Source organism: Pectinophora gossypiella, chromosome 1 (assembly GCF_024362695.1).
Source record: "Pectinophora gossypiella chromosome 1, ilPecGoss1.1, whole genome shotgun sequence".
Taxonomy (NCBI): domain Eukaryota; kingdom Metazoa; phylum Arthropoda; class Insecta; order Lepidoptera; family Gelechiidae; genus Pectinophora; species Pectinophora gossypiella.
In genome coordinates this window covers 15,584,432-15,600,779 of record NC_065404.1, presented here as the reverse complement: position 1 = coordinate 15,600,779, position 16,348 = coordinate 15,584,432, and the positions used below count along the sequence as shown (strand labels likewise).

Genomic DNA, 16,348 nt, shown 5'->3' with positions numbered 1-16,348 from the left:
CATAAATTTTATGCCTGTCGATTATCCGTCGCTTTCTTTTTCGCGTGGATAAGAAAATGACAGGTATAACTTAAAATACAATTAGATGGTGTGTAGACGAATTAGAGGAGCTCGGTGGCGCAGCGGTAAACGCGCTCGGTCTGCGATTGTTGAAGTTAAACAACTGTCGCAAAGGCCGGTCATAGGATGGGTGACCACAAAAAAAAGTTTTCATCTTGAGCTCCTCCGCGCTTCGTAAGGCACGTTAAGCCGTTGGTCGAGGCTGCATTAGCAGTCGTTAATAACCATCAATCCGCATTGGGCCCGCGTGATGGTTTAAGGCCCGATCTCCCTATCCATCCGTAGGGAAGGCCCCAGCAGTGGGGACATTAATGGGCTGATGATGATGATGAGACGAATCAGCACCATTAATGTCAAGTGCATAAGTACAAATATAAATATAACCTACTTACAAAAAATCAGGTGCCTCCCTCTATGTGCAACTGTGCGTTAAGCTGAAACTCGAATGTTAAATGATGATTGCATGTCCTACTATTCATTGTGGCTCTTATTTATTACGATTAAGTACTTAAATTGCAATACATAATTTGTGCAACAATGTTAATAAGATTTTTATTACGATACTAATGAAGCAAATTAAAAATGTAATGCTCTGGTCTGTCCTATAATTGTACACAGTCTGTTATTAAGTATCGATTGTATTTGAAGGCCACGAGTATTAAAACAGCGATAACGTTATGCACTCGCAAGTAATCCCTTAGGTATAGCGTGGGCGTAACCGGGACTCTATACAAAAAACATTTTTTTACCGTGTGCCGCTTTACCACGTAAGTGCGAAGGAGACAGTCCGCCCTCCCCCTTAAAGCGGTTCGGCAGGCCAGATTCGTCAAGGTCATGGTGGTTACCATGGGTACTCACCAACAACTCCCGTTTGCCGATCAGATCGTGTAGTCTAATAGCAAATCGGCGGGGCGTAACCATGGAAGCTACCGTGACCTAGACGCATTTAGCCTGTCAGACAGGTAGGTGGAATAAGCCCTTTACTCCTTAACCACTTACGGCAATTTAGACTAAATAAGTAAGACCCAGAGGAGGTGAGGTTGTCGCCCGATGCGAATTGGTGCGGGTTGGAGAGTTACCCTTGTATTGTAGTACCTACTTATAATTATTTACTCTATGCTCTGTGCGGCCAGTTTAGATATGAATGGATATGATGAACCGTATTGTGGCACCTAGGCATAGGAGGTCCGGGAGGGATCAAAAAATAAAACTCAGTCAGCTGTTTACCTTCCCGCGCAATCTTCACAAGTAATTTCATGAGAAATAATATATGGTGGGTGTCAAGAATTTCTAATTTTTATTTTATGATTAGTTGTGTTGTGACTTTAATATGTATGTGTTCATCGCCGTTTTTACGGCTTCGCTTTAACATGGATTCCGTATTTTATATCTAAGCAGAACTGTATCTTAGTTCTAAGTTTATGTTCGCGAGCTAGCCACGCCACGGAACATTTAGTGATCATTAATAATTACTTACATAAAATATTTCAATAAATAAATAATTACATATTATTTAAATCGTAAACGCATTTTATGAAGACATTTAAAAATAAAATAAATAATTAATTTTTAAATACTTAGACCAAAATCTTGCAAATAAAATAACGACTGGAGAATTGCAAACACATCTAAAAAAATAAAATAAATTTAAAATAAAATAAAAAAATCAAAATTAAAGAAAATCAATTACCTATAATTAAAATAAATTTTAAATTAAAACCAAAAATATTAACATAAATAAATATTCAGAAACGTTAAGTTTAGTTTGAAAAAAAAAACTGTGGTGTGTCATTCATTAGAAAGTGAACTTTTTTTTATTAAAAATTATAATAATTTAATGTAAAATGTGGCCTGTGCTTGTGTTCTGTGTTTTCTTAGCGTGGTGGTATTTGAAGATAAAAGTGAAAACAAAACAACCCCCCGACCATCCGGGGGGCTGGTTTGGGAACACGCTGTATATGGGCGTTCTACAGGAATGTGAGTATAATAATAAGTAATTATTATTGTTAAGTATATTTTTTATTTATTCTTATTAACGTGTTATATTATTATATTATATTATATCCTTTGAAGCATTTATCCTGCGGCCCAGATTTCCAGACATACTAGTTATACAGTGGGGGTTGGATTTTTAACACTTTCTTTTATCGTGTGGGTTGTGAGGTGGAGTACCAACCTCATCAACTCTTTGAACCTTAAAATTGTAACAAGAAAAAGCGAAATTAAAGTTTGCAATAGTTTTCATAGTCAATTTAATTATCATTTTTCATTTTGTAAATATTTTCTTTTTTGAGTTGTATTTGGGTTGAGTTATTAGTGATAGCGTTAGATTCACGATCTGGATGTCCCGGTTCGATTCCCGATGGGGACATTGTCGAAATAGGTAACTTTGTAAGACTGTTTTTTGTTTGGTAAGGACTACTAAGGACTTTACAGGCTTGAAAGACCTGATTGTTGAGGGCTATTAGCCGTAAAAACACCTCCACCTTCCCGCAGTGGAGCAGCATGGTGGAGTACACTCCATACCCCCTCCGGTTGATTGAGGGGAGGCCTGTGCCCGGCAGTATATAGGCTGTTTATGTTTTTTACGGGGTTAAAAATGCCACATGAAAGCAAACCACCAAAAAAGCAATATTGCTTTTTGACATTTGTTTGCATTGCGCACAATTATTTTAAATGAATTGCTTCGACGTAGCTTTTTTAACCGCCTGTATCGTAATAGCAATTTTGTTTTTCAGCTTTATGGGTCAAAGTTGAGAGATTATCTGAAGAGTGCAACAAGCATGGTGGAGTGACGCGTTTGCTAGTGGGACCTTTTACTTATTACGGTTAGTACCTATCGTTATTACCTACGTATTTATTTATTTAAGGGTGTTGGAACTAGGGAATGCCATCCCGACTCGAGATCGCAAATTCGAGATCCCGCGGTATTAGAAATATCAATCCCGTGAGATCCCGAAATTTTCGGGAATTGAATAAATATACTTTAAACCTACTTATTACTTATACTTACCTATTTATTTGGTATTTGACCGATCTTTTAACGTATCGAATTGCGAAAGCGGTATATAAAGCGAAAGTTACTGGTAAGGCTGGCAGAGGAAGACCTAGAAGGACTTATATTGACCAAATAGTAGATGTCCTTAGAAAAGGCTTAGTACGATCTACTCTGAACCGGCGTGCGTGCATGAAGCTATTGATGAATGTGGAGGAAGCAAGAGAAGTGTGTCAGGATCGAAGCAAATGGAATTCCATAGTGTCTGCTTACCCCGTTGGAAAAAGGCGTGAGTTTATGTATGTACGTTTAGTACAGATGGTATTTTAGATATACCTGTATATCTACTCAACTATGCAATTACTAAGTCATGTTGCTTATCATATATAATAACTTTAGTACAACTGGCCTTTGTGTCGATGTTGTGTTAATTCATACAATCTAATGAACAATGCATATATACCTAGTATAACTAACTAATTGCATCAAGGTAACTACAAGGAAAGAGATAAGAAATACATACAATTTACCTGTACAAGTTACCTGGGTAAGAGTCTTTTTGTAAAATCGCATTCTGGGGCCAGATCGAAGCAATTCATCTATAAAAGCAATATTGGTATGTGACATTTGTGTGCATCGCGCACTTACTTTGGATTTTGGCAAAATCAACCAAGACTGGTTCTCCATACCGGGTCCCGTAAGGAGGTGTCGCACCACCTAAATATTTGCTGGGCAGACTCACACTCAGTCCTGTTGTCTTATATTTTGTACCGAGTGAGAGCCCTCAGCGCTCCCCATTCGTCCGGCCAAGTAGTCAATGCCATTTGCGACAAAACAATAACTTACGCCAAAAAATTCTGACGTATAATTCACTCTTTCCTGGTATTCTAAGATGTTCTTTTAACTCTTCCTCCACTCGACTCGGCTTCCGCTAAGCATTTTCGTAGTTTCAGTTAACATTTGCGTCCTCGACTTGGGGACTTTACTCACTGGAGTCGCGCGTACCATACTGCCAACATCATAATAGGAATCATTGATGTCATGCCTCCACTCAACCACCCTCACTGGCGTAAGCTCGGTAAGGTTGAGGTGACGTTTAAGAATAAGTACCTTTTTTGAGGTTAGTTCGAGGTCTTCCTTAAGGAAGGTTCGAGTGAACATCTTAGAATAGAATAGAATATAAATTGTTTGTTATAAATATAAAGACAAGACAATAACATCACTTAAAACGGGTATTAGTGTTTCTCCTTTTTACCCGTAGTCCTACCAACATCATTACCGATTAATACAAATAAAAAATACATGAAAAAAATCGGTATACTTAACGGCAATTTCGTAAGTAAAGACCCAATATTTTCAGGCGGACATGTTAGTGGGTCCAGGGGTAAAATAAATTACCGGTAGACCCCCTGAACGGTGGGACCACGGGTTAAATATGGACTGTTTGTGGCATAAGGACGATGGAAACTGGTAACCAAACCAACGATGTTCTTCCCCAGTGATCACAGATCCGGATGCCATTCTGAATGTGATGAACGTAGCTCTGGACAAAGGGGTTTTCTACCGGTTTTGGGACCGCTGGCTGGGCGACGGGGCAGTGGTCGCGTCTGGTGAGTATACAAAATAGTTTTTTTCTGGCAGTTGTACACTTCAAACCAATCAAACCAAAATAATTACAAAATAGTAAGTGTTAAAAATTGGGAGCCGTCAATACATACTGCTATTGCTGGCGTTTGCTTAGCTGTCTTCATTCATAAAGAAAAAAAATAGAAAAAAAATGGTCCAAGGAATTTATTTTATCCAAATATCGTCGCGTAGTAAAAACTACGTAAACGCCTTTTTGACAAATCACATTCTAATGTGATTTTCTTCAACAAAATCACCCGATTTATTTCAATTAATAAGGTGTTATCCAGGCTACGTTCACCAAAAACAGGGTGTTGGTGACATCGTAACGAATACTGAGGGGGATGATTCAGACCATGATTCTGAGTTAATATCACGTGGAATTTTCCTGTTGTTGTTTGATATTTGGACCAGATTAGGTATAGAATTATGTTGCTACCTACTGTAGACGACAGGTCGACATGGCAATTTTCTAGTGACGTGACGTTTTCAATATCGATATATTTTTATTATGTATGTAACAAAATGTGAATAAAATATTACCACGTTTTCATTTAAGTTAATATTTATTCATCTGAATCATCTAACGTATCGCTACAAAAACTTAAAGAATCTTCGTCACTGGTATCTCCGACTTTTATAATAAAATCTTTCTAGCTAGTTCTCGAGCTTGAGAGTGAATTATTGTTTTTTTTTTGCTTGAACACGCGACGAAGATGCAACCGTAGACATTTTTAAAACACAATAGTAATAAATTATGTGAGCGAGATTATAATCGATAAACGCGGTCAATACGGACTCGTGCGACACTAAGATTAAGACGCCGCAGGGACTGTGCGGGTGTGCGGGGCGACCCCGCCTCCGCGGCTCACCTCATGCCCCGATTGCCATGTCGACCTGTCTTCAACAGTATATTGCTTCTCTTAATATTGATGTAATTGTACCTTGGTGTTATAAAAAAGAGTAAATAAAAGAAAATCAAAGTAAAGTAAAGTATATCTGATTTGACTTGATTTGAAAATCTGTACAGCGCCTTCTATATTGTTTTTGAGGAACTCATTTCATTTCGGGTAAAAAAAAAATACACACCACAATTTTTTATCTGAATTGAAACGATCTTATGTTTCTTGCTAGACGTAAATGCGATTTTTCAAAAAGGCTCTTTCGTGATTTTCACTATCTTCTCTTCTATCGTCTGGGTTGTGAGGTGGATTACCAACCTCATCAACCCTGGTGTCAGGGTTACTTACTGATGTAAGTATGTAGTCGTGACATGGCTCATGTAACGACTACATACTTACATCAGTAAGTAGTAACCGGGACCAACTGCTTAGCGTGCCTTACTTTTTGGACAATCAGGTGATCAGCCTGTAATGTCCTAACCAAACTAGGGATCACAAAGTGATTTTTGTGATATGTCCACCGGGATTCGAACCCGGGACCTCCGGATCGTGAGCCCAACGCTCAACCACTGGACCATGACCGTTATTTTCACTATGAGACGATATACATGTCATATAATCGGGCTACCTTGAACGCAATCACTCGTAAGTCGTCAGCGCCGTTTACGGCAAATGTCGTTTAACATAAGTAGCTTAATAATGTCTTTACGAGTCGTCTAGGAGTCAACTGCGACCTAAAACAACTTCATACAATGTATCTACATAGTACAACTTAGTAGATACTATCTTATACTTTATTCTATGCTGTAAGAAAAAACTAAATAAAATACATGTATAAATAAACCTAGATAGGTTTTACACGTTTTTTATGAGAGAAGATTCTCTCGTGTGGATGTGAGTCCAAAGATAGACCTCATCAACCCAGGTGTCCGGGTTACTATGGAGCCGCCAAAGGCCCCTGACATGACTCGTGTAACATAACAAATAGAAAATACAAAATACTTATAAAACAAAAGAGAAATAGAACGTGCCTCTCGAAGCACGAGATATCGTATTTTCGGACAATCGGGTGATCGGGTTGTAATGTTCAAACCAAACTAGGGACTACAAGATGTTTTTTGTAAAGTCTCCACCGGGATACGAACCCGGACCTCCGGATCGTGAGCCCAGTACTGGACCACAGGTTGCCGTATAAATGTATGCTAGGTACATAAACAATTTATGCAGCAATAACCCATAATATGACACCACCTACTAACTTGTCTCAACAACCTTAACCTATGATCTAAGGTTGGGTTTATTATCTCAAGGTTTTATAATAGGGTTTATTATTGTATTAAAATAGACTCGGTTCTAATAATTAAGTAAGATCATAAGGTTATCTGAATAAGTACTCAAGTAAGTACCTATCTATTACTTTACGTCGTCATAATCTCTGTTGATCTTCTTCTTCTATGGTATGGGTTGCGTGATGGATTACCAAACCCATCAACCCTGGTTTCAGGGTTACTACTGAGCCGCCAAAGGCCCCAGACATAGCTCATGTAACGACCACTAACGATGACTATGGCCGATAGATTGATCAAATCAAATCAAATCAATTTATTTGCGAGAAAACATGAAATACAAAAAATACAAAAAGGTGGTAAAATAATTCAAATAAAATAATACAAATATGAAGAAATCACGGTCTGCATCTGATATCTGCATTTAGTGTTTACTGCGTACATTTTATATCGATACCACCAATATAACAATATTCTTCTTCTATTCGGCCGGGTTATTCATACGTTTATTAAAAAATTAACAGTTGTAAATCGTCCGTCCCTTTCCAATTCGACGGATAAGAAAGTGACAGGAGAAACTTAACAAAAATTAGGTGGTGTGTACAGTCATGAGCAATATCATGTACCCACTTTAGAACCCTGTCGCACTATCATGATTGACATTAATGAGACTTACAGTTTAATTTGTCAAAAAGTTAATGTGACATGGTTTCAAAGTGTATACATATTAGTACTCGTGACCGTACTGGAATCATCACCTTTAACAGCCTGTATGTACCAACCCGCAGTGGAGCAGCGTGGTGGAGTATGCTCCATACCCCCTCCGGTTGATTGAGGGGAGGCCTGTGCCCAGCAGTGGGACGTATATAGGCAGTTTATGTAACAGCCTGTATACGTCCCATTGCTGGGCACAGGCGTCCTCTCCATCAACCGGAGGGGGTATGAAGCATACTCCTCCACGCTGCTTCAGTGCATATTTTAATTTCAGCGGAAGTATGGAAGCCGCACCGCAAACTGCTGAATCCAATGTTCAACCAGCACATCCTAGAGGATTACCTCCAGATCTTCAACAGCCAGGCTAGGCGGATCGTTGAATTGCTCTCCAAAGAGGCAGGGAAGGGACAATTTGATCCCTTACCTGCTCTCGCCCTGGTCAATATGGAGACTATATGTTGTAAGTCCACTTAAGTATAAATATATTTTTTTATTTGTAAGTTACACATTAGGAACATACAGTTATAATAAACAGCACAGGTATGTATATGTATGTGTAACAAAAAATTTTTCTAGTATTATTTATGTGAGATAAACATATCCCAATTTAAGGCTGTCAGAGGTACATCCATCGCAAGATGAACTAAGTACCCACGCTTCACAGAGTATTGAAGTATAACATTTGGGCTCCAAAGCAAGTTGTTTTCTGACGATTTGTTCCATCTGACTAACCTGAAATGGATTTGGCGTGATATGGTATAGCTACTCATTTTTCTTATCAAAATCAGTTTTGAAAGTAATTAACACACGCACGCACGCACGCACGCACGCACGCACGCACGCACGCACGCACGCACGCACGCACGCACGCACCCACACACACGCACGCACGCACGCACGCACGCACACACGCACGCACGCACGCACGCACGCACGCACGCACCCACACGCACGCACGCACGCACGCACGCACGCACGCACGCACGCACGCACGCACGCACGCACGCACGCACGCACGCACGCACGCACGCACGCACGCACGCACGCACCCACACACACACACACACACGCACGCACGCACGCACGCACGCACGCACGCACGCACGCACGCACGCACGCACGCACGCACGCACCCACACACACACACACAAGTTATGGTTAGACTTATGTGCGCCCGTTACTGAGGTCTACATCGATCTTTTTTATAATTTTAAGATTAGAGTTGAGTAAATTTATTACGTAAATAAATAAAAAAGAAAACAGTTTTATTTTTACTTTATTAATTAGTGTCACAACACCAACAGTTGGGGGTATCGTCTAATTTTAAAAGACCCACGACACCACCAGGGGTGTCGCCAGGGGTATCGTGGGTCCGAAAAGACTCTGGACTCGCCTTTCTAATTTTTTTTTTTTTTGTTGGACTCATTAATTGGACTCCTTTATAAACTTATTAGTCCGTTACTCGTTTTTTAGTAACCTTCTTCGGCTTCAAGGAAGAGGAGAGCATCCTGAAAGATTATAGCGATGCTGTTCACGAGCTGAACAGGATAACGCGACAGAGATTCGTCAGGTTCTGGCTGCATAGCTATCATGTCTACAGGTGGACTCAGCTCAAGAAGAAGGAGGATCGATGTCTTGAAACTGTACATGGGATCTCTTCAAAGGTATAAAAAACATTAAATAACGCTCACTACTATATCCCGATGAGGTCTGACTGCTTCATCCATCGCAAGATGAACTATGTACCAACACCTCACCGAGCTTTCTGTTAGACCGAGGTGATAGGTTGTGAGCTACGGCCGCCGTCTATAATGGTCGAAAAATATATTCATAAATGCTTAATAAAAGTGCGTGAATCTTTAAAACTAACTAAACTCAATATAGTCATTGAACCTACCTGGCGAGAAGTTGGTGTATTAGGTACTATACAGACAGAGGGAGAGGAATAAAAAAATACACATACATACATACATAAACTCACGCCCGTAATCCCTAATGGGGTGGGCAGAGCCACAAGTAATCAAAGACAACTAAAAAATAAAAAAATAGTTTATATCATACTACTGCTGGGGACAGGGCTCCCCTTAATCAAATGGAGGTGTATAGAGAATGATGCTTCGAGGTAGTGCTGCAAAGAACTTTAGGCTTTTAGCCCTTATTTTAAGACTAGACTGTTAAATAAAAAGCTTAGTAGGCTAAAAACCTATAAAGCCATTTAGTACTTGCGGCTAGGCTAGGGTTAAGCCTATTCAAGCCTATTGGTTATAAGCCTAAAGGCCTTAAAAAGGCCTAACCTTGTTTAAGACTAATTTAATAAAATAAGACGCTCAAAAAGCCTATGAAGCTCTTAGACCTTAAGGTTATTTAGGCTATACATACAGTCCCTTTCTCAAGTAAAAAAAAGTAAAAGTGTGGGTGGGTACAACAAACTTTAAAAACATATATACCTACACAAACACTGTGAAAAATTGATTTATTGTTAGATGCACAACTAGCTAACTAACTATGAATATTGAAAATAACTTCTTACTATCAATTAGTATGGAAATAGTCTAATAATTATAGTAATACGCCTAGCCTTCACGCCCTAGAAACGCGGTTTCCTTCTGTGCCGTCTTCCCCACCCCGCGCATCGTGCTTCACTTTTTATTTAATATTTTTTACTAAGGGACTACTACCAGCGATACACAATTTCAGACAGTCCCTCAATATTTGTAAAACGTGGCGAAAACAACCGATTTTTAAGGCCAATATCATGTGTGAATTTTATGTAGCTCCAATAATATTATATACATACGTATCGAATTGATAACTCCCTTTTTTGAAATCGGTAAAAAGGCTTTTACTAAAAAATGATAATAAAGACTCCAGTCCCAAAAAGCCTACTACTTTAAAAAAAGCTATAGGCTTTTTAAAAGCCTACTACATTAAAAAGGCTATAGGCTTTTTTAAAGCCTACTACTTTAAAAATGGCTAAAAGTTTTTTAAAATGACGAAGCTTTTAAAGCCCTATTTTACTGGTCTAGTCCCAAAAAGGACTCGGTAGGCTGAAATTTAGGGCTAAAAGCCTAAAGTCCTTTGCAGCACTACTTCGAGGCAATTTCAAAGCAAAATGTTTTTTGTTTTAATCAAAAGATATCAAATTATTACATTTTTGCAGCTCATAGAAAAAAGGAAAATCATGCTGGCAAAAATTAAACACTTTGGAAAAGAATCACAGATATCAGGTAACTATTGAATCTTTTCTTGAGTTAAAAATCCTCTATTTCTAAGATATATTAGATCGCTCATCATCGGCAGCAACGGATCGGGCTCAGCGGTGAAGGAAAACATCGTGAGGAAACCCACATTCCCGAGAAATGCACTTTCGGAGGTATGTGACCTAACCTGTATTGGGCTGGTTTTCCCTTCGCGGGTTGGAGGGTCAGACAGGCAGTCGCCTCTGTAAAAAACCGGACCTGTCAAATCTTCAGGTTAGGTAAGCGGACCCTGTGAAAAACGGGAGTAATGCTAGGGACATGATGATGATGTTAGATCGCCCATCAGGTATTGAAATTAAAAATCATTTCCAGAAACAAACACAAAGAAATCCTTCATAGACATGCTTCTGGAACGTCAAGAAGAGAAGCTGTACACAGAGAAGCAAGTGAGAGAAGAGATAGACACATTCTTCTTTGGAGGCCACGACTCTACTGCCACCACTCTGAGTTACATCCTAGTTGTGCTTGGGACCTACCCACATGTAGTAGAGAAGGTCTATGCTGAGTGAGTATATATGTATAGGGTGTTAGTGATACCTTCACGAAAACTTTGAGGGAAGATTCAGTCCATGATTCTGAGTTGATATCAAGTGGAATTTTCCGAACAGTATGGAACTGAAAATATTTTAATTATCTCAAAAAAAGACATGAATTTTGCGACGGAAAATTCCACTTGATGTTAATACAGACTCATGACCTGAAACACTCCCCTCAGTCCGGAGGAGGTATGGAGCGTAATACAGGACCCCGATAGCGACCCCGCCGGCGTGGTCGACGATTTCCTTTAATCAACGCTTATCGCTATCGACCCACTAGGGTCGATTAATTCTTTCAAATATTCTTCCTCTCAGACGACGCCCTGAGCCGAGGTTCGCGCTCAACTGGGCACCTGAGGGGGCCTGTTGTCTTAAACTTTGTACCGGGTGAAAGCCTTCAGCGCTCCCCATTTGTCCGGCCAAGTAGTTAATGCCATCTGCGGCAAATCTACAAAAAAAGGAGTGTAATACTGCAATACACTGCTCCAAACCGGTTGGTGGTGGTGTTTGGGTTAGTAGGCCGGGCCGGGACCAATGGCTTAATTCGATCACTTACTTATAATGTATTTTTTTTACACAAGTTTTCTTGGATTACTTGTGGGTCTGCCCACCCTGTTAGGAATTATGGGCGTGAGTTTATGTATATTTTTAGGGTGAAGCAAGTCCTAGGCGACGCAGAGATAGTGACTAAGGATGACCTGCCCAAGCTGGTATACACAGAGGCCGTGATAAAAGAATGCATGCGACTCTACCCCTTCGCACCATTCGTGTCGCGAATGATTCATACAGACATCAAACACAGTGAGTAGCTCCCTATATGTCCGGCCAAGTATTTAATGCCTTAAGCAGCAAACCTAGTGGTTGAGTGGGCTCACGACAGAGAGGTCCCAGGGTCAAATCCCGGCGATCCAACCCGACTGTTCGAAATCCATACTACGTAGGACACGTTCAGTCAGTTCCGGGTAATATTTACTTAAGTAAGTATATAATCGTTACATGAGCCATATCGTCACCCGTCACGTCACATATTGTGAAAAACACGTAAGCGCTTTTGTGTAAAATCACATTCAGTTGTTATTTTTATTAACAAAACCTCGCAATAGGCAAGAAAATTCCAGTCGAAGTATTAAATTAATTGTATTTTTTATTTTTAAGACATCGAGGTTTTGTTGAAGAATTTTTCAAAAAGGCGCTTAGGTACTTACGTGGTTTTCACTACACGAATAAGTCGACTATAGAGCAGTGTCTTTAAGCTAGTATATAATAAGTACTTACTTACTTACTTACGTCAAAAAACTCTGTTTGATAGGCGTATAAGTCTTCACACTAATTTAAAACAATGTAGTAGTACTTAAATACATAATAAGAAACTGCAATTAATCAGAAAGTCAGTGGAACGTTAAATTTTGAAATAATTACACGTCTAACAACGAATCTATAGCTTCTTTATTCTTATATTTTTTTTATAATCTTAGCTCGAGTCAAAGCGTCCGTGTCATAAGCCAATTATAAAACCATTATGAAACGTTATGAAACCATATTTGTTTCTATTTCGTTCGCGTCAAACCTGTTTCAATCCCTTATTTTCAAAAACTGCTTTTTAGTGTTTGTCTACATTGTGAAATTATGGTTCTTATAGTAAAAAAAACGGTTTTACACAGTTCCAGCTATTTGAGTAGTTCCCATTTCTTCTATAGAACTGATGTCATATAAACTGCCTTTATACGTCCCACTGCTGGGCACAGGCCTCCCCTCAATCAACCTGGAGCATACTCCACCACGCTGCTCCACTGCGGGTCACTGAACTGAACTGATGGGATTAAATAGGAAAAAAAGACATTTCTCATATTTTCCATAGAACTATTAATATCTAGACACGCGGTAGCGTGTCAAGCCAAGTTCAAGAAACAGAACTGGCGAGCCGCACCGTTTGGAGCCACTTTTGACCCCTACTCATAAATCAAAAACTATTTCACATAAGTAAACGTTTCTTTTTGGCTCATGTCTTGCTTTCTCAAATAGTTCTATAGAACAAGATAACAAGACTCCCTAGTGATTTGATTGTCACCTGGCCACTTGATATGATTTACCTAATAATACCCATATTATGTAGGTACATAGAACTATTTGGAAAATTTTATTCATTACACTATCATATTTGACTTACGGTGTAATTTCTCAAAAAAGTTAATGTGACATGGTTTCTAAGTGTCCCCAATTTGTTCAATGTACCTTACCAACATCCTACGCCTTATATGTACTTACAGCGTTCGTAGTCCTATTATCCTTCGAACTCGTAAATAATTTATGTATAATATTATTAGTAAGTAATTTAGTATGTAAGTACATTATGTACTTTCACAGAAGACTACACCCTATCCGCGGGAAGCACGCTATTCTTCCTATTCAAAGGCGTACACAGACACCCAGTTTGGGGTCCTGATGCAGACCAGTATCGTCCAGAAAGATGGCTGGACCCAGCGACACTGCCTGAGCATACCGCCGCCTTTGCCAGCTTCAGTTGGGGACGACGATCGTGCATTGGTAAGAGACATCATCTTCCTCCTCACAGAAATGAACATGAAATCAGTCTCCCCTCTTTCTTACAATTCCGTGGTCTTTTTATATTCGCTGCAGTTGATCTTCTTCTATCGTGTGGGTTATGAGGTGGATAACCAACCTCATCAACCCTGGTGTCAAAAAAAAAGAAAAAATAATCCTGGTGTAAATTCCACTTGATATTGACTCAGAATATGGAGCTGAATCATCCCCCTCAGTATTTGTTACTAGCGCTGAATGAGGGAATTCGTCCACCACGCCGATGCGGTCGGTATCGGGGTCCTGAAGTGTTTGTTGTCGCGAGCTGATTGACCGCCTCTTGGGACAGAGTAATTAGGGGAATCAGGGCCACATCTAAGCTATACATCTAAAAAAGCAATATTGCTTATTGACACTTGTCGGCACTGCGCACTTGTATATGCGCAAATGTAAAATTGCAATAAGTATAGCTTTTTAGATTAGCTTTTTAGGATTTTTTAGCTTTTTTTTGCTTCGATGTAGCGTTTTGAACCCCTCAGGTCTTCAGGGTTTTATATTACGTTTTTCGTTTGGTTCATCTGTATTATCAAGCTCATTCATTCACTGGACCGGAAAGAATGAATGACAGCATATTTTATTGCTCTCTGAAGCGCAACCTCAACGTACTAATCATGAAACGAGAAAGGCGGCGCAGACGCATCTTAAAAACATTAAAAACTGAACACGATAATAATAGAACACGTTCGATTATAAATTCTTACTAGCACTACTGGGTGGCGTATAATCCCGTGACTAGATCATGATTTAAACTATATACTTAATGCTTACAATCGCAATGGGGGTAGGCACAGCCACAAGTGTTTTAAAAACATCTTTTAGCAATTTCTGTTTCTAATTATACGTTATGTAATTTGCAGGTAAAACGTACGCGATGATGTTGATGAAGACGACAGTAGCATATTTGGTGCGGCATCTCACTTTCACCGGTGATCACACGAAGCTGAGGTTTGAGCTGGACGTCGTGCTGAAGCCTTTGTGTGGGAATCTCATCAGCGTTGAGAAGAGACTATAGACCTTAGGGTGGTATATATAAATAAACTAATCTTAGCTTATGGATTGCTCTCAAGATCATGTCAATGTGACAGTTCTTATATAAAAACAGGGACTTGAGCGTAATCTTGAGTGAAGTCTCAGCTGAGATTAGTTTATTAATACCACCCCTAGGGTGTGTAAGTATAATCAAATATTTGGAAGTTGAGTAGTTGCCTAGGTCAAAGTTAAACTGTAAAACTCTGATACTATACAAATACAGATCTAAAACTAACGAAAAACATTGTCATTCTTCTATCGTGTGGGTTGTGAGGCGTACCAACCTCATCAACCCTGGTGTCAGGGTTACTATTGAGCCGCCAAAGGCCCCTGACATGACTCATTTATAACGACTACGTACTTACACAGTAAGTAGTAACCGGGACCAACGGCTTAACGTGCCTTCCGAAGCACGGACCGTCTTACTGTCGTCTGTCGTATTGTCATTTATGAATTTTAATGAAGATAAACGACTTTTTATCACGTTTTAATGTGCTATTACTTAAAAAGTCCATGGAAAAATTTCGTGTTTAGTAAAAAGTTACTGATTTGACTAAGTTGGAAACTAGCATATTAAGCTGCTATTTTTAAACGGCTTATTAGCACTTCAAACTGGGTCATAGGTGTCTCCTAAGCCGTAAATCGCTAAAAATCCATGGCGGTGTTTCTGGTAGCAAATGATGCCCTCTTAGTGGTGTCAAAATGTAGGTTTGCACTTCTCATTTGCCAGGGACAGACCTGATTTCGATGATTTTTTTTCTTTTGTAGGGGTAGTTTTTTTACATTATTTAAAATCAGAAACATCTTGAGTGGCGCGTATAAATATTTCGATCATAGACAGGGTGTTAGTGACATCGTAACGAAAATTTTGAGGGATGATTCAGATCATAATTCTGAATTGATATCAAGTGGAATTTTCTGTCGCAGAAGTATTTTGAAAATATTTAAAAAGCCACAAAAAAATTGTTAATTTTGCAACGGAAAATTCCACTTGATGTTAACACTGAATCATGGTCTGAATCATCCCTCTCAGTATTTGGTTCGATGTCACTAACACCTGTATAAAAAAATGTTTGATTTTTTTATTCAAACGAATTAACTACATTGACTCGACTATCTATCTAAGTTTTAATTTACGTAAGTAGGTATTACTTTAGATCTCCTAGAAGACATTTTGGAAGACGGGATAGATATATTTGTAGATCTATAATAATAAGAGAAAGAAATAAAACCACAATATTATTTATCTTAGCTTTTAATTTCTTTGTCTCAAATAATGTTTAAATAATTGGGCGGAAGGCAATAGCGAAACCACGGCCCTAGTTTTCCCTAAAAAGTAGCA

General features: G+C 39.2%; 2 protein-coding genes across 2 annotated transcripts in view; one reads left to right on the top strand and one right to left on the bottom strand.

The window, feature by feature from the left end:
- The window catches only part of LOC126369978 (maestro heat-like repeat-containing protein family member 1), a 103,570-nt gene that overhangs the window by 33,541 nt on the left and 53,681 nt on the right, over positions 1-16,348 (bottom strand). The window lies entirely within an intron of this gene.
- On the top strand, positions 1,471-16,252 carry LOC126370462 (cytochrome P450 4C1-like). Its single transcript, XM_050015329.1, has 10 exons — positions 1,471-2,037; positions 2,799-2,888; positions 4,555-4,665; positions 7,858-8,043; positions 9,057-9,247; positions 10,744-10,810; positions 11,156-11,348; positions 12,032-12,180; positions 13,744-13,923; positions 14,835-16,252. The coding sequence occupies exons 1-10, from the start codon at positions 1,905-1,907 to the stop codon at positions 14,987-14,989; spliced, it is 1,455 nt and encodes a 484-aa protein (XP_049871286.1). The 5' UTR covers positions 1,471-1,904; the 3' UTR covers positions 14,990-16,252.